Source organism: Centruroides vittatus, unplaced genomic scaffold (genome assembly GCF_030686945.1).
Source record: "Centruroides vittatus isolate TY-2023 unplaced genomic scaffold, ASM3068694v2 contig_1074, whole genome shotgun sequence".
NCBI classification, from domain to species: domain Eukaryota; kingdom Metazoa; phylum Arthropoda; class Arachnida; order Scorpiones; family Buthidae; genus Centruroides; species Centruroides vittatus.
Genome location: NW_027120692.1, coordinates 1,763,461 through 1,790,324, shown reverse-complemented (window position 1 = coordinate 1,790,324; position 26,864 = coordinate 1,763,461). Strand labels below are relative to the sequence as shown.

General features: G+C 34.5%; 1 protein-coding gene across 1 annotated transcript in view; it reads left to right on the top strand.

The window, feature by feature from the left end:
* The window catches only part of LOC136973417 (dynein axonemal heavy chain 1-like), a 40,044-nt gene extending 26,976 nt beyond the window's left edge, over nt 1–13,068 (top strand). The window contains exons 28-33 of the mRNA XM_067268137.1: nt 2,537–2,667; nt 6,255–6,399; nt 10,617–10,823; nt 11,029–11,158; nt 11,264–11,359; nt 12,815–13,068. Coding sequence (XP_067124238.1) covers nt 2,537–2,667; nt 6,255–6,399; nt 10,617–10,823; nt 11,029–11,158; nt 11,264–11,359; nt 12,815–12,936 — 831 coding nt within the window. The 3' untranslated portion in view covers nt 12,937–13,068. The remainder of the gene's footprint in view (nt 1–2,536; nt 2,668–6,254; nt 6,400–10,616; nt 10,824–11,028; nt 11,159–11,263; nt 11,360–12,814) is intronic.
* The last annotated feature ends 13,796 nt before the right edge of the window (nt 13,069–26,864 follow it).

Below are 26,864 nucleotides of genomic sequence, written 5' to 3'. Positions count from 1 at the left end.
CACAATGCATTGTACATAACGATGTCCTATAACATTTGACAATAGTTTCGATCGTTGATTCCAACAATTTATTCATACGTAGGACTTTAATATTCATCAGGACACAGGTCTGAGACTGGGTACACTACTGTATTTACAAGTTAACCATTTATTTTCTATGTTACACTTGTTTATTGAATTTTTTCGAAAATTCAAAGTTAGTTTTAGAGTATTACTTGCTTTTAAATGTGAAAGTAAATAAGATAATTTATTTATCTGGTAGCAAGAGAGATAGCTTGTTTGAAATTTGTTAATTGACAAGGACTATTAAGTAATAATCCCAAATATTTATATTGTTCAACAACCTCGATGTGTTCTTTACCTAGGTACCATTTATCAGAATTTTGATGATGACCATCTCAATGAAATACCATGATCTTGGAATTGTTAATATGAAACAATTCTCTGTCTAAACAAAAATGATGGAAAGAATTAATCTTCCATTGAAATCAGTTTGAGTTTTAGATATAATGGCAGAATTGTCAGCATAAAGTAGATGGGAAATTTCATGAGCACTAATTTGAATATTAGCTAAAGATGAGTATGAAGATCAGTGATGTGTAAAATAAACAAATAAGGACTAAGAGGGTTCACTTTGTGGTAATCCATCAAAATTGTCATCAGTATCAGAAAATTTATTGCCTTGTATAATAGATACCTTAAAACCTGAGAATAAAGAATAGAGAATGCAAATAAATTTGGATGAAAGTAATCTCTGCACACAAAGCTAGAACTAATTCAAAATCGTAGGCACAAAAAACCTTTCACACGCTGTTTCTAGCAGACAAATTAATGAGCACAAACGTTTTCGGCCGTTTTGAAAGGCCTTCTTCAGGTGCACTGAGGAGGGTTGGAAAGTCGGATAGCAAATGACGTCACGTAAACATTTGCTATCCGACTTTCCAACCCTCCTCAGTGCACCTGAAGAAGGCCTTTCAAAACGGCCGAAAACGTTTGTGCTCATTAATTTGTCTGCTAGAAACAGCGTGTGAAAGGTTTTTTGTGCCTACGATTTTGGAGGAAAGATTAAGCTAAGGCAAAATGTTTGCTAGTTTAAGAATGTTGATAGAGTTGGATTCTTTAGAAAGATCTGCAAAGAAAACTAAAAGTCAAAATTTTGATTTTTAAAGAGCAAGCTAGATCAAACCAAATAACAAAATAGAATTGATTGTAACTTTACCTTTGATAAATGTAAACTGTTGATAATCTGGCAGATCATGTTCATCCACTTTGCCTATTTGTTTTTGAGCATATGATAGAATATCTTCCTATAATTAGTCAATAATACAATGAGCCTATAATTGTTCGGATTATCACAGGTGTCCCTTTTATAAATCATATTATGTATGATATTATTTCAATCTCCAGGAATCAACTCCATAAAAAGTATCATATTAAGCTAATTAAGTAACATGTGTTTAGCTACAGTAATACAAGGTTTAAAAATTCAGTTGTTATGTGATCATGATCATAAGCTGTGTTATTTTTTATTTGAGATAAAGTTCGATTTAATTAATTTAAAGTGGAAGCTCTATCAAAAAATTCATTCTTGCAAATATAATTTAAGTGTAAAGGATTAAAAATATATTCTGATCTTAATTGCTTTAACAAAACAGATCAAAGTTCCAAGGATATCAGAATATGATTAAATAGAAGCCTGATTTTTCAATAAATATTAACTTTCCAAAATAGGTTCGAGTGATCGGAAAATAACATTATACTTAAAATGGTTATAAAAACTTTTTATCCATTTTGCACATAATTTTGTACATTTTCTTATATGAAAAATAATATTTTTCATGTAAGAGAATGTGAACTCATTTTGATCAGTGATCATACAGCAAGTTCTTGCTTATTTAATAGTTGCACTTTAGTAGAAGCACTGTCTTAAATATGCTCTGTCAGAACACTTAAGATGAAAGAATAGACAACAATTAAACATTTAGATACAGATTATAGATAATGATACTGCTAAAAGATATATATACAGTACATAACATATTAAATTCAGTCTAGAGTTACAGATAGTACATCATCAGACTTTTCTTCAATGATAAATCAATGAACTTATTTTTATTGGCTTATTTTTAAAAAATCCTTGACAGGAAATATGAATAAATTAATGTATTGTAAATCTAATGTAAGAAATTAAAGCATTTTTGTATTTTAATATCAAGGATGGCAGATCAAGTATTATATCAGCATGGGGACGTCTAAAAATTAGTGACCAGTTGTGGAATAGGTAGTCAAAAAAGGACTTAAAACTGGAGATGTTATATTTGAAAAACCTCTAATATCAATGCTCTGTAACTATGCAAATTTTAATTTAGTCCTGACGAAACTATCACTATTTTGTTAATTGATTTTGATGATAATGTAATTGAACTACAGATGAAATCACAAATAAAAGAAATTATAGTTTATTAAAATAATTAAACTTAATTAATGTTTGATTTAATTAATGCCTCAAATATAATTATATAAATTTTATTTTTAGATTGTTGAAAATTCTGCTAAAGAGATATTAAATTCTTTGCCAAATCTATTTTATGAAAAAGAAGTATTAGCAATGTATCCCTTTTCATATGAAGAATCGTTAAATTCTGTTTTAATTCAAGAAGTTATTAGGTAATTATACAAATAATTATTTCTACTTAAATTACTCTTTAAATTTTATTTTGTAAGTATAAATCTATATTGAATACAGAGCTGTTTTTGTGGTAGACAACCTATACAATTTCCAAAAATGATAACTGATGTTAAAATTATTTACTTTCTTCTTTATTTATATATTTTGAACTAGCAAAGTTACCATGAACATTTTATTGGTGTATTACTTATGAAGTATATGTTGTTCAGTTAAATGAATATAACCTTCTTTGTCTTAAAAAAAAAAAAAAAAGCATTTGTTAATCATACCAGAGTCAATGGTGTCTAGTCTCTGAATGCCTATTGTTCTCACTCTTAAAAGTAGAAGTAATAATCATATTTGCCAATAGCAGTGGCATGCAGTGATATTTGATGATAGAGAAGCTGTTGTGGCCAACCTGACAACACTTCAGCGCATTCCCAGATTTAGTCTTTTGTCTCCTACTCGAGTTCATTCTTACCACATGCGTTGTACTGATGCCAGTTCTTGTACTTGAGTTCCAAATAAAATTATTTTGTTTTTTAAGATCTGTGATTATTTGGTCTAAAACCCAAACTGTGTTTCCATAAAAAATTTTAAACAAATACCATCTTTCAAATAAACAGTTTATTTATTTTAATTCTAAAATAGATTATTTACATGAAACAAATATAGAACTCATTCTTATTATTTTTTAGTAACTAACTCTATTCAACAATTTTTTCTCTGCAAAGTTGTTAATTGCTTTATCATAAAAATCACTTGTCGTTGATTCCATCAAAGTATTTAAACATTATATAGTGTAAAAAATTTGAACACCTAGCATTCTTTCATCTTTATTTTAGTTCAACTGAACTAAAATAAAGATGAAAGAATGCTAGGTGTTCGAATTTATTACATTACATAATGTTTAAGCAACCAAGGGAATTACAACACGGTTTCAGATTATCAAAGTTCTTTTTCTATTGAGAGCAATGCTAGAGATAACAATCTTTCCTCTGACTGACAAGTGAATGTTCCTTTCCAATGTATCAATTTGATTCGTGGTTAAAAAACTGCGCTCAACAGACGCACTGGTAGATGGTACCATAAAAACTAATGATATTAAATCATATAATTCTTTTAGTGCACCTTTGTTCAGATTGTCATTAATTATAATATTTTTTATGTTTAAGAATGACTTGCCAATATAGTCTGGACACTAATATAAATATTGCAATTCACTGCGTAATTTAGACAAATCAAAAAATTGTCCATAAAATTTACTTAAAGAATTAAAATTCGCTTGGAAAAATTGTTCTTCATATTATTTCAAATTATTAACATGTAAAAGTAATAAAAATTCTAAAGATTTTGTCTGAAAATTTGTCAATATAATTATAATTACATTACACTGCAAAACACCAGGATGTGTAAAATACTGCACTCTTAGAACCAATAACTGGTGTGATATAAAAAAAAAAACAAAGGATGCAGATTACCGCAAACGTTTTCGAACTGTTGGCAGTTCTTCCTCAGGTGTGAGACTAAATTACTGATGGGACAGAACAAACCGTTAAAGGAAATTCAAGAAACAATTATAAGGTGTTGCATGAGACGTGTGTGTTCGTCTAGTTGACCTAACATGAGCCTAAAGGTTGGAGTCCATCAACTTCTGCCATGCTGTCAACAGAACCAACTCATTCTTAAAATTGATGCAGTTCTCATTGAGGGACGATTTGTAGATTTGAATGTCCTCAAGCCACTTAAGGTGTTTGTTGTGTGACATAGTGTGTACGAGTTTCGCCTGGTGGAAGGCTGCCACAATGTCCAGGTCGGCGGCATACGTGGCGAGGGTGGAAGTACTGTACTTCTCTGATGATGTATGTCCACTATATGTTCCTGTACTCTGACTTCCAAGGAGTGTTTTGTGGATCCGATGTAAATGAGGTCCCTATCAAACCCATTGTTTCTAATGGGAATACAGCATACTCCAGGGAGTCTGTTCTGTTTGGGGGAATCTTTTCCATTGCAAAGGATGTCAAAGATGGTAGGACATCTCCTGTATGTGATCTGAATACTGCTTTTCTTGGTTATCTCGGTATAGAGTGTTTTTTAGAACGTGATCCGAGAGATCTCTTTTCTCTGATGGACATCGTTGCTTTTGGGGCACTTCAATGCTTAGATAGGATGGACAGTTGGAGAATTTATATGGAAAAGCATCCAGTGCCAGTGCCCATCTATCTCATGCAAGCTGCACTAATTGTCCATCAACTGTGTGACTGAATGATTTTATTAAGAATTGATCGTCAAAATGCTTGTCACATGTATGAGCTTTTGTGTTTAATTCCTTATCTTCACATGGAATTAATTTTCTTCAGCATTCGAAATGACTTCCTGGCACCCTAAAAAAGTGCCTTTTATTGTCTTTTTTTACTAAGATATCTGGAAATGCACTCAGAAACAAAGCATGTTGGCATGTTTGCTAATAACTAAATGAGTAAAATCTAAATGACTATATAACTAAATGTTTTAATGATTAAACTGGTATACAGTGTTGCAGGTTATATAAGTTTACAGTGTTCTAACAATTTTCTGTGAGTATACATCATCATGGGTTATTTGTATGAAATGAGAAAAGTGAATATGTCATAAGGGAAGTTATCAAACATTTTTTTTTTATTAAATAGTGAAATAACCAAAGTTAGTTAAAACAATAAATAAACAGAAAGAATAAAATAGAGTAAAATAAAATTTTTTAGTTAATGAAATTGCAGTTATCAATACAAAGATATATAATGTAGATAAAAGAAAACAGCTTGTATCAAATTCTTATATCAAGTGCTTTTAAATCAGGTGTTACACCTGTAATTACTGAAATATTTATTATTAACATTAAACACTTTCCATCAATTATTTAATGAAAAGTTGTTTATTGTTATCATTTCAATCAGAAAAATATTCAAAAAAATTTTTATATTGATTTTAAAGTCATTATCTCAGAAACTGTGTGTATTGTGACTAAATTTATGTGGAAGTATTCAGCAATTGGGTATTTTTATACAAAATGTCTAATAATTTCAGGATATGTTTTGAATCTGATAATAGAACTTTCAAAATAAGTATGAGTGCAAATATTTCATTTATAAGTTTAAGTAAAGAAGAATCATAATATACTCAAAAATATTAATTTTTTATATTTTATTTTTAAATATTAATTTAATATTCTAAATGTATGATATAAATGATACTTACATACATATATTTATATTAAATATACAGTATATATATATATATATATTATGAATTTTCTGACTGTCAAATTTATGTGATGAGCTAGGAAAAATGCATTGACATTGATTTTAAAACTATGTCTAGAGTAGTTTTAATGTTTTTATTTCTTTACAAAAGTAGTTAGAATATGGCTTTATCTTCTTCCTCTTGGATAAAAAAATTCAATATGTTTTATAAAAAATAATATCGTAACCTAAACTTTTTGTTTAAGAGATGATGATTGTTTGTCATTCTTATTTCACTAGTGGCTTGTAATAAGTTTATAATTTATTTTAAATTAAAATTTTTAAAAGATTTATTTTTGTATTTTCAGATATAATCAGTTATTATCAGTGATACATAAATCTCTGACTGAACTTACAAATGCTTTACAAGGGACAATTCTTATGAATGAAACTATAGAAGATGTAGCCAACAGTATCTATCATAACTGTGTTCCAAAAAGTTGGTCTTCTAAGGTAAGATTATTAAATAATTTTATAATTTACAACTGTATTGGCAAAATATAGTACATTTTCATACAGCTTTTTAGTTTTTCTCAAAAATAGAAGATATCGGAGATTATAAAACTGAATGTTTTATCTAAAGAAAACAAAATGAAATAGTTTCAAATTTTTTAAAGTTGACAATATTCATTTAAAATTTATAATTTAGAAGTTACATTCATTTTAGATTTAGTTAAAGAAAAAAATCTGTAGTAAATTTAAAATTAAATGGAAAACAAACATGTTGAATTGAACAAAAATAATCAAATAGAGGGAGCATATTGGCAATCAACTTCTCTCTTTGATACAAATAGCAACAATATTACAACATTACCATGACAGGAAATTAAATAAAAGGAAAAGTAAGTAAACAAAAATTTGCAAAAGCTACAGATAATAACAACAAAAGCAACACAATAAAACACTTTAATATATTAACAACAACAAAAGAATTTCTGCAGAAGCAAAAGATTATAGGTTTTTTTTTTTTTTTTTGATTAAAGATGTCCTTTGAAATGGCCTATTTCAAATATTCAAAGGCTTTTGTTTATGTATGAGTATGAGATGTTGAAAGAGAAACGTAGAAAGAAAGCACTTAAAATAAAACTTTATTCTCCACTTGAAAGAAAACTAATAGAAAAACAAAAATCGAATTGCTATTGCCAACACATTATAACATGAAGATACTTTATGGAAAGAAAATTAACAACACTATAGTTTTCTGTAGTTTTTAAAATTATCATCTGCATTCATTTTCTCCAAGTTTCAATATTACCTAACAGATTTTAATATCTCTATTTAAATCCTCTTTTGCCAGTTTGTCCCATCACTAGTAATTACAGATTCAGAAAAAACATTGTTCACTTTTTTCTCTATTATAAATATTAAATGGCTTTAAATAATTCATTAATCCTGAAATAATGGGGGTTAATCTGTTTTTTATAAAATAATCAGAAAATATGGAGTTTTTTTTATAGACATGAAAACTTTTTGTTAATTTGCCTGTTGTCTTTTTGGCCTCAGGGTCTTGTTTTCTCCTTTGTTCACCTCATTTCTCAGAACTGGTCATCCCACCCAAGGGAAAAAAGATTATAAAGGAAAATTCTAGAGGAGGAATAAATGAAGAACAAAGAAAACTAAAACTAACTTAAATTAATAATTACAATAAATATGACATGTAGCCACAAAATGTCAATATACAGAATTGTTAATTTGAGTGGCAGAACATCCCCATACAACTATGCAACTACAAAAGCACTACTTGCATGAATACAGTGACTGTATAGCAGAGACATAGTGGTGCCTGTGGCCAGGAATGAAAATTGTACCATTCTAAAAAAACACACAGATATATAAGGAACTGACAACACCAGTGTAAGGATGCTGCTGTTCGACTATGGTCTGCCTGAGTGAAAGGCCTAGTGACCCTTGCCTTTCCTGTGATCAGTCAGGGTGATGTGAGAAATTGTTTGATGTTTGGGATAGTGGTTGCTGGACACAAAGAGAGACTCACACAGAAGCCAAATTTATAGAACTTAATGTATTTATTTCAGTAAAGACATGCTTACATAAGTGGAGGCACTACAGCTGTCTCCTGATGATTGAAAAAGTAAATGAAGAAGAGTTGGTCTCAATGATAATACATGGTGATAAGATCAGGAGAAAGTTCATCTCCGATGATATGGTGTTGAGGGAGGTTTGGTGGTAAGTCCTCTCCAGGAAGTTAAAGTCCTACGTCCTTGGTCGTACTCAGGTCACACTTGTTTGGTGTCTTCAATAATCCAGGGATGCTTCAGGTACAGATCTGCAGGACTGAGATTTCTACTCCTAACTGCCTCGTGTTCTTGGGATTTCGGACTCTTATATAATTTTCACTCGAAATCCTGCTTTTTGATTGGTCTGAATGATGATCCCCTGTAACGCTATTGGTCCCTGATCTGTTGCCAGGGGCACAATTTGGGCTGTGGTGTCACCGAACAGCTCTGCCCAGGCCACTACCCTCCAGGTCAGGTCACTTTCCAGCATGACTGTCCCGTAAATTTCAGCTACATGTGTTTTTTCTGTCCTGGAGAAGATGCAGCTGGGTCCTGTCTGTCCAAACTGCTTCCCCCTCTGAGAGAGCATCTGCAAACTCTGCTTTGAACTCTGTGCAAGGTGATCACTGAAATTTTCCTGGCAGTCAATCTCCTGCTCTCCCTCATGATCTACAATCAAGGATGTGTCAATTAGGTTCGGGAATGTGACAATTAAATTGCATCACGCCTTGTTTCTTTGCAGACTTGGTCCTGTTTATGAAATAAGTCACCAGTTATTGGCTTTGGTTTCACAGCCAGTTTCCCATCTAAGGGTGAGGTCTCAGCCTCACAGATATTTCATACTTTTATTTCAATACAATAACACATTTTTACAACAATTTTATTTTCCAATCTTTTCTTTGAGCAAAATTATCAATTACATTGTTGTAATTTGCTTTCAGTTCTATTGATAAAATACTTAAATTAGTCAGACATTACTGATTCATTTTTGATCTGCAATAATTTTTCATAATTTTTAATTTACTAAAACTCTGTTTTCTTGAAGCAATTGTTACTGGTAAAGTAAGCATTAAATGTAATAATATTACTATGTTAGGGTAAGATTTACATAATTCATAATTTACAATGGCGTGCAAAATTTCAAATTGATACATAATTTTCCAAATCAGTAAACAAAACTTGTGCTTGATTTTTTAAAATTCTAACTCATTTTCAAATTCAAAATTTCAAATTTCTTTTCTTGTGTTTTGGTTCAATGAATTATAACATCAACATTTAATTTAAACTTTTGTATAAATCCTGTCAGTTGATGAAAATGTCAAATTCAGAAGTCTCTCTCAGATTTCTACTGTTGCTGTCTGTCTGTCTATCAATCCTTCTGTCCTTCCTTAATCTGGAGAATGGAATTAGGTAGATGAAAATTGAAACCAAATATAGAAAACTTAGAGGTTGGAGGCCTGATTGACTATTGTGGCAGTACGCCATATTTTGTATATAATATATTTTCTTTATTTTTTTTTTCCTCTTTGTTCTTTTGTCTATCGTCTTCTAGAATATTCTTCTTTAACCCTTTCCCTTTTTGGGTGATGGTTACCTACATACAAAACAATGAAAAAAGGAGGAGCCCTGAGGGCTAAAGAGAAGGACAAGACTCTTTTCTTGGCTGGGACATGTGGAGAAGTGCTCTAGGTCATTTCAGCAGTGACTAGAGATGAAGGATAAGTCTAAGCAAGTATCGAAAGTTAATCCAATATATTTTGATATAAGGACTTTCAGAAGTTGTTGTAGTGAATCTAGTGGAGATCTGGAACCTTCCATATATAATTTTTGAGAAGAGAATTCAGAAATCATCATCAATACCCCAATTTGAGTACCCCAGTCTTTACTGTCCTGATCTATCCTGCTATCCTATGTCTATTTCTTCTCTTCCTGTTTAGTATGTAATTAATTTTAAGTGTTTAGCTGTAGTTCCCTTTTTTGTACAACTGTAAATATTTTCAGTAGATTTCATGTCACAAGGTTAGACTTAATCAATTGTTCAAGTCTTTACACCCTGCCCAGGTATTTACTATAAGAATATAGATACTGTAAAACGAGGAGTGTTGGAATCCAAAAAAGAATCCCGTTAACAACACACAAAGTGAATAAAGAATATATGTATATATTGTGTGTTTTTCCTCTCAGATTACTCACACTACATGTAAATATCACACTATATACAAACTTCTGGTCTAGACTGGAAGTCTCATGATTTTTTAAATTAAAATATGATTAAAGATTGCTGTCTAGCATTGTGATAATGTCACAATAATTAATTGCTCATTTTTTTCCCATTTATGTTCTATCTATCACCATCTCAAAGTACTGTGTAAATATATACATCTGAAAAAAAGACTTAAGAAATGCTGTTTTGATGCTTGCTAATAGTGTATTTCATACAATAAAACAAAACTTTTCTATTTTGTCATCCAACATAAGCAAGATTGATAATGTAAAATTTCAGAATAGGAACAATGTATAAAATTTAGATTCTTTTCTGAAAATTGAAATTATCAGCATTAATTTATGATTTTTTAAATTATAATAAAGATTTTATTTTTTTTTTTGTATAAAATTATTTGAAATGCAGTAGAAATTTTATTTGTTTAATTACAGGCATATCCGTCTTTGAAGAATTTATCATCTTGGGTTTCAGATCTGTTATTACGACTTAAATTTTTCCAGAACTGGATAGATGATGGTATTCCAAAAATATTTTGGATAAGTGGCTTTTATTTTCCTGAGACTTTTCTTACAGCACTATTACAGAATTTTTCCAGAAAATATTCTGTATCGATTAATTCTGTAAACTTTACTTTCAAAGTAAGTATAAAATTGTATATAACTTATTTTACTTCACTTACTTGAAATTTTTTAATGTCAAGTGAATCACTTTTAAACCATTATTTCAAAACTTATTCCTTAGAATCTTTTTTGCTCCATAATCGATAGGAATTTAATCAATAAATTAATTATTTAAAATTCTATGTATACCGAAAAAGTTTTCTTCATAATTTATTTTTCTTAGATATTAAATCTGAGGTCAAGTATAACAGAATATCCTTCAAATGGTGGCTATATTCATGGTTTATTTCTTGAAGGAGCAAGATGGAATGGTGAAATTCTCACTGAATCCAGACCTAGAGAATTATATATTGGTATTTTATGTATTAATTTCTTTTGTGTGAAATATCATATTGAAAGAGAAAAATTTATTATTAATAAAATTATTTTATAAAACTTTACAATTTTAACAATTTTAGAGATGCCAGTTATATGGTTCATTCCCAAAGCTAAAAAAGATTTTGTTGCAACCAACAGATATTTATGTCCTGTATACAAAATTTTAAAGCGTGCTGGTGAGTATTGTAACAATACAACTCTGGCAAAAAATTTCTGATCACTCTTGAATTTTTAGTCAAACATGTTTTGAAGTTTATTACAAAAAATCAATTACTATACAATTAAATAAATAACAAGAAATGAAAGAGATATTTTGCTACAGATATATCAATTTTTCATGATGCTATCTTCATTTTACAAAGAAAAAAATAGGAGCAAAAAATGAATTTATTTCATTATTGAATTAATAAAATGATATTTTGTTGAATCACAGCTTTGATTTGTTAGGCATTGAGTGTTTGGAAAAGTCGGGATGTATTTCTATCCATCTAGCATGAATGGCATGACAATTCTTCTTTGTTGGTTGGCTTTTTTCTTGTTATCAATTGTTTTGGTTTCAGCTAAACATTCTCAATTGAGTTGAAATTGGCCTGTTTGCTGGACATAAAACGACTTTGATGCCATTTTAAGCATAAAAACTGTTTAACAGGGTTGCTACTGCAACAAATAGCATTATCATTTTTATTAACATAATTATTATCATATTAAAACTATATTAAAGATACAAAAACTATCATTCAAAAATTAAATCATTCACAATAATCAGGAACCTAAAAATCAGTTTTTATTCATGGATACAACCTTTTATTTGATGCTATGCCTCTGTAAAAGTTGCTGTTTTACATTTTTTTGCAGAAGCATAGCCTCAAATAAAAGGTTGTCTCTGTGAATGCAAACTTTCTTTTTCTCTTTTTGATTCTTGGTGATTGTGAATGATAGATTTAAGAAGGCAATTTTTGTATCTTCGGTATGGTTTTAATATGTAAATACCATTGACCATTTTTAACCAAAAATGATTATCATCATCTGCTTCAAACCACATGTACAGACATTCATGTGAGTATGCAAATTCATTTTAAGCTTTGCATTATTTGTCAATTAACATAATCTCCCTTGATCACTTTTACTTGTAAACTATATGATAAGGAACTTTTTCTAGTCTTCACTTTTTGTTTACAGGTATCCCTTGATTAACGCAGTTAATTAATCCCTTGATCCTACCATGTATATCAAAATTGCATTAATCAAAATACGTATCTATATTAAGTAAAGACAGCTGGTAAAGCCATGTAAATTGAAACTTTTGTTGCATATATAAAGAGATTGCCACAATTAATTTCACACATAATCAAATCCTGTGTTAAGCAAGGGATGCCTGTATATATTTTTTTTCTGCTTATAAAATGCAAAATAGCATTATGAAAAATAGCATTATGAAAAATTGATGTTTCTGTTAGCAAAATATCTTTCATTTCTTGTTATTTATTTCATTATCTAATGATTTCTTTTTATAATAAACTTCAAAACATGCTTGACATTGAAAATTTAGGTGTGATTAGAAATTTTTTGTCAATGGTTGTATATTTTAAATATTTGAAAATATTTAAATTAAATTACATAAATTTTTATAGGTACATTATCAACTATGGGCCAATCATCAAATTTTTTATTATTTGTTGAAATACCCACCAAATTACCAGAATATCATTGGATTAAAAGGGGTGTTGCTTTAATTTGTGCATTGGATCATTGATAATTTTTTCAGTGTCAACAAATATAGTGTTTTGTGTTGTTTATTTCTCCATAATTTTACTGTACAGTTTTTAAAATTATTTTTAATCAAACAAAATGAAAAATAAATATTTCCTTAGTCGAATTTACACAATTTCCATTTAAAGATCTTATTCAACTCTATTTTATAAGTAAAAAAGTTTTGATGTAATTTGCTAACTGACCTCATTGTGGTTTTTGCTGGTAATGGATAAAATTGAGATTGGCCATATTGCTTCTAATGTGATATAATAATTATATCTCTTCAATAAATCCAATCTAAATTGAAAATACCATTTTTTGTACTAAAGTTTATAAAAATTGCATCATCATCATCGTCACCATTAAAAAAAATTATGTTTTAATTACAAGTCTTTGGCAAGGATGATGATAACAATAACTCTGTTATTAGTCATCACTTAGTTGAGATAAAAGAGAACCACAGAACAATTTCAGATGAAGTATAAACTTTAGTATGGAGAAATGAAAAGGGTGACTCACAAACACCTGATGTGAGTGAACATTGCTAAATAATGTATTTTTCATGTTAGGGATTGTAATATGTTCTCAGCTTAATACTAGCTCAAACATCACCCAAATTAACAAGGCTCATATTCCAAAAATCTGTCACAGTTCCTGTCCTTGCTAAAGAAAATCTGCCTTTGGCAGATTTTGTTTGGTAGGGACACCTGCCAATTAAACAGAAATACCAAATCTTGCTATCTGAACAGATTATTAGCAAGAAGGTGGATAATAAATTGGCCCAGGAGGTCATACAATCTACAGTTTTACCTGGAGCTTTTCTCTCATTTGTTAGAATTCAGCCAGAGAGATTGCCTACCATTATATGTCAGTTACCAAAAAAATAAAATTCCATCATGAGAAAAGGTTATCTGCTTCCAAGAATACATAATGCTCTGGACTGCCTACAAAACGCAAACTTATTTTCATCTACGGCTCTGCATTCCAGTTACTGGCAGGTAGAAGTAGAACAAGAATAAGAGAAGACTGCCTTTGTCACCTTGGATGGATTATGCAAATTTTACATCTTGAGTTTCAAATTATGCACTTCTCTCTCTCTCTGTCTGATGAGGTGGTTGAAAATCTTAAAATTTCTGGGGCCCAAAATGGCAATTTCATAATTTAGTTGCAAGTTTACCCATTAGCCAGAACCTGATCAATTACACTTTGGCAACTAAGGAAATCAACAGCATCATGATTCCTGTGAATTGGAGACATCAACAGGGCATCAAAGTAATCCAGAAGATAATTGCCTATTCCAACATTTCATGCAACAACATTACTGGGTCTTCAATAAAATACAGTGGGTGATCAGTTAACGAACAGTTTGGACTGTGAACAAATTGGATAACAAACACTTTTGCAAAAGATTTTTATGTTTGGATAATTAACACCTCACAAAACAAACACAAGAAGCAACAATGGGTTTAAGATTTGTAAAAAAATATTTTAATGGCATCTATGAATAGTTTTTTTTGTTTTTGTTTTTTTTAACTCTTTCCGCCCTGTGGGCACTAAGAGGGCCTCTTATAGAAGGCCCATTATGGGTTCAGCCAGGCCCACAATGGGGCGACCGGGTGGTGAGGGACGGGGCCCGACACATTTGAACGGACCACCCCCCGAAAAATTCCTGGGGATTATTCGACCCGCTCGGATTCGATCCCGGGTCCCCCAGAGCGGTAGGCTGCCACCTTGACCGCTCAGCCATCTGGCCGTCTCTATGAATAGTTTATGAGACAAGACTCACAATTGTATACATAATCTTTTTTTGCACTAGTTACAAAAATTCAGAGAACAGAAATTAAGTGCTTTTCTGACTTTTTATAAAATAAAGTCAGAAAAGCACTTAATAAACTGATAATATTAAGGGCCTAAAAAGAGTGGAGTGTCAAGAACTGTGTTCACTATAGAAACTAAGCAAGAGATAATAGCCAAGATACAGATGTGGGCAGATGTCTGATGTTGCTAGGCAATATGGCTTCAACAGGTCTACAGTAGATACAAACTTAGCTAAGAAAGATATAATCAAAAAGACTCAAGCAGATAAAGAGAGTAATGAAATTTGCATCTGAGAAACAAAGATGTGCCTGCCATCCATGAAAAAATGGACAGATTGCTTTTATTTGTTATTACAAGTAAATAAACATAGTAAGAAATTATATAATTTTTTGTTTGTTTTTATCTTTGTAACTAGGTGCATAACTTTCAGAATACACAACTGTATTATTTTTTATTTATTTTTTGGGGTCTCCAAAATGAATTAATCAAATTCCCATAAAAATCTGTGGTAAATTGATAATCAGTTAACAAACAATTTGGGTAGTAAATATAAACATATGTTCATTAACTGTGACGACCCGAATATAAGAATAACGAGATTCGATTTAAAATTTTTATTTTATTTGCCAACCGATTTTCGAAAGTTAGGGTTAAATCAAACACAGAAACAAAAAACGGAAAAACACCCGACAAATTTTCTCGTAAAAATTTGTCATAAACCTTCGTTCCCACGGTAATACTTCCTTGTAGAAGATGAGTTAACTGTTGAAAAATAATTATATCATGTAATTCACCATTGGTCAAAAAGGACTTCCACCCTTGACGTGCATCATGAAATCTCGAACCCGAGATCCCGAAATAAAAGGAAAACGAACGATGACGCAACTGGAGAAAAGTTTCGACAATTGTCCAGTGATTGTGTGTATGCCGAGGACTATCATCTTCCGCCAGTGAAGCCGTCCATCCCAATATTCTTCAGTCCATTTGACTCTTGTACCCAAGCGAGCTCTTGTTCCTTCGGACTTTATCTCAGGATCACGAAGGTATTTAATTATTTATCCTACTCGCGATGTTTTGTAAACTCTCTCTCTCTCTAGTCAATCGAGACGCGGTTTAATAATTCGATTCGATAATATAAATAATACTTCCAAATATGTTAATTGATGTATTTCATATCAATCCTAAAATAAACGGGTATTTTTATTTAACTATAGAAGTCTGTGCGTTTCTTCCTCCATTGCCATCATCCCGCATCCCACGATTCCGAAAATAACGCGTATCTATCCGCGAGAATTTGATAGATTGGTGTCAATTAATTAATAATTATTCGACCCTCGATTCGTAAACAGGATCCTACGATCCTCGTCCATAAATAAACTAACCGCTCGAGCCCTAATCCTTTCGACAAACGAGGTCGGACCTCAAGGTCTTGTGTCGTTAAGAGGTAGAGAAGATAGGATTCATCTTCCATCTCCTACCCTCGGTTAACCTCACATTAACCAATCACCCATTGTACTGGAAGAGAGCTATGACCTGACTGAGTGATCTTGAGTCTCATCAGTTTCTATGCCAATTCATCTTAAAAGTCTATCAACCAGGTATTCAAGGGTTTAAAGGCATCAGCCTAGAACTCAGGATCTGGGATCAAATCCAGGAAGTTAAAAAAACTGCAATTTTCAAGGAGTGGTTTGTCTCAGATATGTCAGGCCCCATCCCTTATTACCTGGCCAAACCCTTAATACACCTGAAAAAAGCCTTCTTTGTTCCTGCAGGGTGAAAAGAATAAATCAGGTCTAGCAGAATGAGATGATGTTTGTGTCCATCTCAGTTATGCCTGAACACATATCAGAGTCAGCCATAACCATTATTGGAAAGAATTAAGTCATCAAGACAAGACTGTGAGCAATGTCAATGTTGGAAACATCTTTCTAAGAGCCAGTCAAAGAAATCTTACTATTCCATTGCTGAAGGACCTGTTACTCCATCAGCATCAACCTTCCAGGACAATATTATATTTGGGCAATTACTAATATAAAAGCCGTCGTGTGTGTGTGAATTCTTTCACACACACACGACGCACTCTTTGTCCAATCGAGATGAAATTTTGGTTATATTCATTTTATGTTCTGACAGAAAGTATAGGCTATTTATTTTGCAGAAATATTAGCTATAGAATAAACGTTTTATCGATTTCGGATCGGTGACACGCTTGACCAGGAAATTTCCCTTAAGTTTCATTTTTAATATTTTGGCAAATGGCGTATTTTAAACTTACTTCATTAAATGATAGTCCATCGCGTCACTTCTATAACAATTTTTTTTTTTTTTAGTGACTACGTGACGTTCTATTATCCAATCGGAAGTAACGATATAACGAGCCCGTTATTTAGAAAGTGGTATCGCTCATCTAACTACAGTACATACAACTCATCTTTGTGTTCTTAACGTGGAATTAAAAAGACTCGCTATTCTGTAGGGGGAAAAATGCCTAAAGAAAAGCGTAAGAATAAAATTGGTCAAGTAAATAATAGATCTAATAACATTTCGGTCAAGTCGAACTTCACGGCCTTTAGAGGTCTTGGCCGACTTGAGCAACATCGAGTAAAAATGGCTTTGTCAAGGGCTGCAGAAACAGCGTCACAACATCAAGCTCGACTTTAATCTCTTCTCAATTCTTCAATCTCTACTTTCTCATAATATATATTCAGTCATGCTTAACGGGAGAATTCCTAGTTAAATTTAAAAGACGTCTTGCATTCAAAGTGTATTCTTCTAAAACATAGTTTTATCATAAAATTTGTTCTATGCAATGTAAACTTGACAATGTATTAGACCTTATTATTTACGGAAACAAAGCTTTGAAATCTGTCTAACCAGTTATATAATTATTCGATTATACGAAGACTTTAAAATCAATTCTAATCGATTAAAATAGCAAGAGTGATAATCTTTTCAATCTATCAAACTAATGAAATTAATCGATTTTTCAAAAACCTGGCAACACTACTAGCGTGCTAACTTTACTAATTGTGATCATTTTAAATTAATTGTCCTTTATTTCATCGACAAAGGATAAAATAATGTATTTATTTATATCTATTTTTGATCAATTTAGAACTGGTTTAGTCGGTCACAGTTCTCCTGATTTAGCTCCTTCCTGCCTAGGTTACTCTAGTTGTGTTAGCTTCTCCACTCTTTATACATAAATATACAGAGGCATAGGCCTATATATTAAGTGATTAAGTGTTGTATTAATTTAAATTTTTGAATTATCTTGAAACACTGATTGTCTCTTGAATTATTATTATTATTTAAGCTTTTAGCTATAATTTTAATTGTCATTGTAGTGATATTGGCCTACTCTTCCTCCACTGCGGTCTGTCGACCCATATCCAATCTCTTTTCACACAGTCGTAAAAGTAATAAACAAGGGTTGTAAAAAGGGAGAAGGTTGCTAAACAAGGGTAGACAAGAATCATAAAGAAAAAGCGAGAAAAACGGAGAGAGGACGAGTGTGGAAGGATAGAGGCGTGAGGACGGTAGAGTTAACGAAAAAAGTCTTTGATCAGAATACAAAAATATTTGCAATAGCTAAACTAATTAAACAATTAGGGTGACTAGAGTAGGCATTACGGGTGATTATCAACAATCTTATATAACAGCTACCTAACAATCAATTGAGAGGGTAGGCTTTAGTATCTAAACAGATAAATTACAACCGGTAGAAATTTCTACTGTAAATAATTGTATTAAATTTTTATTTGTTGTACAGTATATTACAAGTATACTTTATTGCACACATGTAGAATATTATTACAATGAAAGGGTTATCACACATATGAAACTATTAATGCCTTATATCTCCTAAAATGCATTTCGGCCACTGGCGTTAATGGCCCTTGTCAGTTAGGTGAACATCTTTTAAATATGCAAAAATTATCCTAAAAAATTATTACAAGACTCATAATTAGGCATAGGATAGTTTAGCTATCCTATGCCTAATGAAAATAAAAAATGGATAGATAATTTAATTGTGAATAATTCAAATATGCAAATCCCAAAATGTGTATAACAATTGCTGGCCTTAGGATTGGATTTTAATCTACTATAGAGAATATTACAATAGACTTAATGGCTAATATCGACAAAAGTATAAAAGATTTACCGATTAAAAATGAAAAGAAAACAAATTTGGTAGGCACAGTCATTCAAAGCACTAAAAAAATACACCAAAAAAATAAATTTAAAGTTAATAAATATAGGATATTATTAAATAAAACTAAAACCTTTTTGGAAACTAATAACCTTTCAATAATCAATGCTGATAAAACCAAACAACTAGTAATAATAAACAATAATAATTTAAAGAATAAAACGGTAGAACTAATAAATAATGACCAATACATTAAACTAAATAAAAACCCATATGATAAAATAAAAAAAGATTTAACTAAAATAATAAAAGAAATGCATCTGAATAATAAGATAAATGAAACTGATAAAAATTATATACTTAAATTTAAGAACAACAGGACCCCAAGGTTACAAATCAGGTTAAAGACACATAAACAAGAAGAAAAATACATACCTATCGTTGATTTCCGTTACTCAATACTTTACAACTTAGAAAACTATATCAAAGGACAATTAAAAACCATAGAGGGTTCTAATAATAGCATAAAAAATGCTGATGAAGCCATAAATAATATTCAAAAAATGTGAGACCGAAATTTCACCCCCTCCCATCGGCAAAGTGGCTGTCGTGCTAAAGTCGTTAAATCGATGACTTATTTCGTAAACAAGACCGGGGTGGCATGGAATGGGTGCGCGAGACGATTTAATTGTCACATTCCCGACCTAATTGACAGATCCCCGATCGTACATCGTGGGAACGACTGAGGGATCGTCCGCCGGGGTACTTTCGGTCATCGTTTTACATCGAGTTCAAGGCGGAATTTGTCCGACTCTCCTACGGAGGGGGGCGGTGGTCGGGGCTGAACGGTACCAGCTGCACCTTCTCCGTCAGAAAACACATTTAGAGCGTAATTTACGGGACCGTCGTCCGGGGAAGGGCTTGACCCGACTCGGACGGGGAGCGGCCCGGGTGGGGGAGTTCGGGGATCTTCGGCAACCCCGCGTCTCGAATTGCGTCCCTGGCAACCGATCAGGGACAAATAAGGTAGGAGCTAGACCCTCGATCGGACCAACCAGAACCCCGAAACTTCGGGGAAGGATTTGATATAAAAACCTGGAGACCCCGAGGATAAGGGGGGTTGCTGCGGTTGTTGTGGTTGTTGTTGTTGCGAGGTTGGAGCGAGAGATCGGAGACCAGCTAGGACGAACGGAACGAAAAAGGAGACGAGAAATTGGAAGTCGTGCGGAGCACCCGAGACGTGGATACGTGCGAAACACCCGGAGCACCCGAGACTTGGACGGTGTGGACCCCAGTTCTCCTTGTTACCTGAAATCCTTAAGGTTGAGGACGAACCTTCTTTGGACCGATAGGAAACTTCGCCTCCCGACCCGACGGCCGACCTCATCAAAGTCTGCTATCCGTCATCATTGTAAGCATGTTTTGTAAAAATAAACGCGTTGCAATGGGAAGTACGGTCTCGGTGAGAATCTCTCTTTGCGTCCATTAAACCACTACCCCCATACGGTAAAGGCCCTTTCGCGACATCCTGACTGGCAGCGAGAAGAGCGAGTCGGGTCAACTTATCCCTTTCAACAAAGGGCGAAATCCCCACAGTGGTGTCAGAAGTCGTGGGCTACGAGGTCCCAGAGAAAAAAAAAAAATATATATATATATATATATATATTGGAATATATATATATATATTCCACTTTTATGGTGAGGAACCCGACAAAACTCTCAAAATCTTTCGAATATGGAAAGTGGGGCTAGACAATGGACGCAGAGTCGGACGCACAGTCGCACTCAAGAGGACGGAGTGGTTGAAAACGTCCAGTCCCTACAGTAACCACCGCCCGGTGGTTACTGTAGGGACTGGACGTTTTCAACTGAGGAAAACTTAGTGATGAAATTTGCCATGTGTCCGAGAAAATACACCATATAGTTTGTGTTCAAGTTGCAGAATAAGCACCGGCACGGTTTCATAAATACTACTTTTTCGAGACGTTAGACGAAATAGCTAGTCTGGCTGGATGGACTTCTCGGCAGTGCCTGAGCATCGCTCGTAGACGTTAGGCTCCATCTCATATTAACTTTAATAATTATAATTTAATTAATTAATTTAAATAATTTAGACCTACTGGAAGAAAAAATCGTAGTGACAGCGGGCCAATAGAGAGCAGGGTGCGCGATCCTTGCCATAATGCGGTTTGCGCGCCAATTTTCGTACGTGCGTCAATCAAGCCGAATAGTTTGACCGAATATTCGGTATTCGGCCATGCTTCTAGCCGAATATTCGGTATTCGGCTGAGGCCGAATATACTATTCGTTACATCACTAGTTTATAGACCACTTCTCCCGGTGGGCGGAGGCAGTCCCTATCCCAAATGCTACGGCAGAAACGGTCGCCAAGGCTTTCGTGACCCAGATCATTTTACGTCACTCGGTACCAAAGAAATTACTTACTGATCGCGGAACCAATTTTACGTCAAAGTTAATGCAAGAAATGTGCAAATTATTGAGAATAGATCGCCTTCTTACTACAGCGTATCATCCGGAATGTAACGGTATGGTGGAGGGTTTAAATAAAACGCTCATCGATATATTAACCCATTACGTCGATCAAGATCAGCGAAACTGGGACGAAATGATCCCGTACGCGCTTTTCGTTTACGACACAACGGTACACGTTAGTACCGACGACGTTCCTTTTTTTGTTATATCAAAGAGATCCAGTTTACCCCTTCGATGTGGTAACCGCGCCAAATAGACCACTTTAAAATAGCGATGAGAATTACGGAGTGAATTAAAATTACGACTAGCCACCGCATCGTTTGGCTCAAGAGCATGCGGAGAAAGCTGCGTGTGAGAGACAACGGTATCATCAGCGGAGAAATAAATCGTATCAGTTTGCAGTGGGGGACAGAGTATTTGTAAAAGAGGCAGCAATTGTCCCCGGTTTGAAGCGCAAATTAGCTCCGCGCTGGTCCGGTCCTTTTAGAATCATTGCCGAAACAGGTCCGGGGTCAATTTCGAGGTCCAGCATGTACATACCGGGAAGAGACTGCGTGTGCATGCGAACAGATTGAAACCGGCGGTTGTACACTTGGAGACCTCGGCAACGGCGCCGAGAGACCCGGGTTCCCGCGCCAATGACCAAATCGAAGTACCAACGGTTAGCCGACCGCAATCAGCGGAGCCTTTGGATCCCTGGGACGAAGTTATTTTAACCTTGATCACCCAGGACCAAGTGTGGGAAACGACTCCCGAAGAGTCTGACCCCCAGGCGATTAGTGCGCGTGCGTCGCACGGTTACGCGTTGAGAAGTCAGGGCCCAGTGCCAGAACAGCCCTGGGTTTTGCCAACTAGTCGGACTAGACGGGGCAACGCCGCGAGTGACGAAGAAGCTGTGATCGATAGGGTATAAATTCAAGCGCGGAAGAGGAGATTAACGGATCTGGAATGGCAGGTCAGAGCCAGACTTATCCCCAATTGCTCTCAGTTCCTCATGGTCTATTCACTCGAATGTGAATGATGATCTCCTCCCGTAAGAAGAGGTCATCATCAAGGGGACCGTAACGTTTTTTTTTTTTTTTTTTTTTTTTTTTGTAAAAATATACATATGTATTTCGCGTGCAAGAAACTCAGGGAATTGTCGCGTTTGACGCCCCCAATATAACCACCCTGTGAACCGAACGAGAAGTAGGTCGGAAATGGGGCCAGAATCGTAATATGGATGTAATGATTTGTAAAGATTGAGCGTCGCATGCAAACGATTATAAAGTCACTAAACAATGGTCGTGTAATAGGAGAACGGAAGTGAGGTGAAGAACGTGCAAATCGGGCGGACCGCCTCGACGGAAGTACGAGGTCTGATGAAAACGCGAACGCGAGATTGGTGTGGGAACGGTCGACTGATTTCAACATCTCTTTTGTTTTTTTTTTTTTTTTTTAAGGAAAGGAAAAGGAGGAGTTATGGAAGCATCTAGGAAAGCAGAACCGGACGGCCATGAAGCGACGGGGCGAACGGTGGACCTGTGTGAGATGGCCATCACGCTAGCCGGGATGGTAAATTGCCCTGTGTGTTGGGAGAGGGCGACTCCTCCTATCACCCTTTGTGTCAACGGGCACATTGTGTGCCCCCGGTGTCGGGGACAGTTAAGCGAAGGCAAATGTCTTGTGCTCGAGCAACTTGTGAGTGCATTGGCCCACCCTTGCCGCTACCGTCGGGAGGGGTGCCGGGAGTTCATCGTTGAGAGGGATCGGGAAGTCCACGAGCGGTATTGTCCTTTTCGGACGTGCCGCTTCCCTGTTCTCGACCCGAGCTGCCGATGGGAGGGCCCCCGAGAAGCAATACCAAGGCATTTGGCCGCCGGGGCCCACCCCGAGGTCGGGGAGGAGGACACTCCGTCTCTGCGGATGATCTGTTTGGGCTGGCGCCTGGCTCGTCGGTGCTCCTGGGTGGCAGGGCTAATTTGGGGCCGCAACAAGTTTTTGGCCCAGGTTGTAAAGGAAGAGAGAAGGGGGGATAACGAGCACCTTTTTTTTTTGTAAAAATATACATATGTATTTCGCGTGCAAGAAACTCAGGGAATTGTCGCGTTTGACGCCCCCAATATAACCACCCTGTGAATGGTGTACTTCCTCCTCCGATCCTTAGGAACCCAGGAGGATACCCGTCGTTTCCGGTACCATTTGCACCTGGGGGAATGGGCCCAGCGTGTGGCCTATGAGGACGAACCCCAGTGGGTGGCGGGCAGCGTTCTCAGTGCGTTTAAGCATGGAGACTGCCTGGCTTTGCCCCTCGCCCTGGTAGAAGGCCTTTCGGGGGATGGGGCAGTAGAGATGACGGTGGCCGTTCGCCCGGTTGGCGCCAGAAGACCTGAGGAGGCGACGCCCCACCGCTCCTCGAGGAGGAAGATACCGTGGGACTCAGGACTTCCCCAACCCCAGTGGAAGAAGGGGAGGGAGACCGGTGGGTGGAGGAACTGGTGTCCTGGACGGCACCCCGGGAGGCGGGCCCCGGAGGCGTGCTTTGGTCGCTGAGGGCCACCTTAGAAAGTCAATCCGTCGGGCCGAAGCCTGGCGGGCAGGCGGCCAGGAGACGGTGGTCCTCCTCCCGGTGGGGGAGCCCCTTCCAAGAGAGTTAGGAGAGTATTTGGGGCGCCGCCGCCGGGCTAAGATTGGGACCGATGGAGGGCTAGAGCAGAGAGGAGAGTCGGGTCCCGAGAGGAGCCGCCTCGAGCGGTGAGAGAGGAAATCTGCTCTCGCTCCGGCCCCAGCGAGCTCAGGGTTCAATATTACCCGGGGTAGCGGACGAGGAATCGGGAGACATGTGCCTTTTTCTTTTTTTTCTGCTTTTATATCATGATTATATTTTGAGAAAAATTAAATAAATAAATAAATAAATGGATGTTTCTTTTTAACATGTAGAATTCGAGTCCTTTCTTTGCTGTGATGCGGGACGAAACGACGGTCGGCTAGGCGCCCGAGATGTGACCGTCGGGAAGTCGCAGTTCACGGGAAACGTATTAAGGCCTTGTCTCTCTTGATCGGGCGCGTGCAGAAACAGCTAGATATAAAAATGATAATATAGTTTTGTCCCCATCCCTGACCAACAAAATTTCACACAACATTCCTTTCGAAAATAAAAAGTACAAAACCAATGTTGATAAATTAAAAAAATCGAGTGTAGTTTATAAAATCAGTTGTGATTGTCAAAACCTAAAAAATTACATAGGTGAAACAATTAGAATTAAAAATTAAAGAACACGAAGCTGCTATAAGATTAAAATACAATAATTCCCCTTGGTTTATTCATACCAATCATAGTAATTGTCAAATTAACAGAAACAACATAAAAATACTTTATTACGAAAAATGATTTATATAAACGTAAATTCAAAGAACATATTGAAATAATAAAAAATAAAGTTTTTATGCGGGGGATAGGGACCGCATTAAAAAAAACGCATTAAAAAAAATCTCACGAAACTTCACGAATGGCTGTAAATAATAGTTTTCGCAACACAATTAAAAAATAATTTTTTTATGCGGTCAACAGGGACCGCATAAAAAAAGTCTCACATAGAAAATAACTCAAAACCGTACGAAATAGAATTTATTGACAACAGATGTCAGCACTTGACTGCATCGTCTGGTCTATCGTCTGTTTTACAAATTTTTGTCCAGGTGGTGTTTTGTTGACTTAAAAAGTAAATTATTTCATTTTTCGCATATTCATGCAATAATATTACTATAATAAGTGCATTTATGCTATAATAAGTTTATTTAGCTATAATAAGTCAACGTGAGACATGACGAATCGCACGAGACTAGTCGCCAACTATACCGCACAAATTAAAAATTCGCATTAAAAAAATCGCACAAATAAAAATCGCACATAAAAAGAGCGCATAAAAACAGGTTTGAACTGATTATAATAAAGATAATTTGGTTAATCTCTCAAACGGAATGCAAATCGATGAACAATGGTATAAAATGATAGGGGACGGGACTAGAAAAAATACAGGTACACTTCGAGTTACGTCGTTCTCGATTATACGTCGTTTGTCAAAAAAGTATATGGTAAAATAAAAATCAAGTTTAAGTCATTTTATTCGACTTTACATCCGTCCGCCACAAATATTGAAGTCGTAATATCTCTAGAAAAGCGTTAAAAGCACATAAAATATGTACATTTACAGTAAATGTTAATATAATCATCATAAATCCTAGAGAACGAAACACGAAAACATCTGTGTTTCTGTGTTGTCTCTTATTTAGCGGTCTTTAAGTGCTCATTATTGGCATTATCCACGGTAGTTTCAATCTCTACCATTTGGCGTCGTTGTCAGCGCCACTCGATATTAGTAAATTTAACATAAATTAGTTTATTTTCTACTATCGCAAAATAATTTTAATAACTATTTGTTATCTAACCTTAAAAAGTTATCTTATTTTATAATGTCTTAGAGAAACCACATTCACAGAGTCTGCGATGAACTGTACATGTATTCGTAAATTTAGATTACTTTTTTCTGTACTATATTAAAAACTAAAATTTATTTGTTTGTAAGCTTAAAATTCTTATTAACTACATATTATTAAAAATGCATTTATAAATAAAATACAATACAGAACTGGAAATGGTAATTTGTGGTTTAGCCTAGTGACAAGTAAATTCGACTTACGTCGCCTCTCCTGGAACCAATTACCGACGTAAGGTGAGGTATACCTGTAATCCATAATGGTAGTGTCGTATGCAGCTTACAAATGTAATACTGGGAATAATAAAAATAAAACTTTTATATATGTATTGTTTTTTTATATTTATCAAATAAATTACTCATATCATGTAAAAACTGTTGCTTTAATTAATGTTATTCCGAATATTTTTGATTTAAAAGACTGTTTAAATAAAAAAAAGACCTTTCATTGTATAATTATATATCGGTAAATATCATATTAATATGTATCTCATACGTTGTATACAAAATAATTAACGTCAATTTGATCTGTAAACTTTAAACTGTTGTCACCCGACAATTACCCACGTGTTTGCCAGATTTTTACTAGAACGCTGTACTTTTGTCAATTACGTGTCAATTTCACTTTGCACTATTGTCACCCGACACACACCCATGTTTGTATCTTAAAAATCTCAAATATTTTATTTATTAAGCACAATAAGTAATTTTGTTGAGGATAAGGAATCTTTCCAAAATTACATAAATCTGGGAGAAGCAAACACAGGAAATAATTCAAATTTGTTTTAAAAATATCCTCTTATTTGACAATATTAAGAAATTAATGTTTGATTCTATAGTTTTAGTAATTAAAAATTTAATAATCCCACAATGGATGATATCATACAGAGTATGGTAAAAATTAGTTTTAGGAAATAAATGTATATGTTACAGTCAAAACCAGTTTTTAGTTAGGATGCGTTTTAACTAATTTATACTGGATGTCTTTGT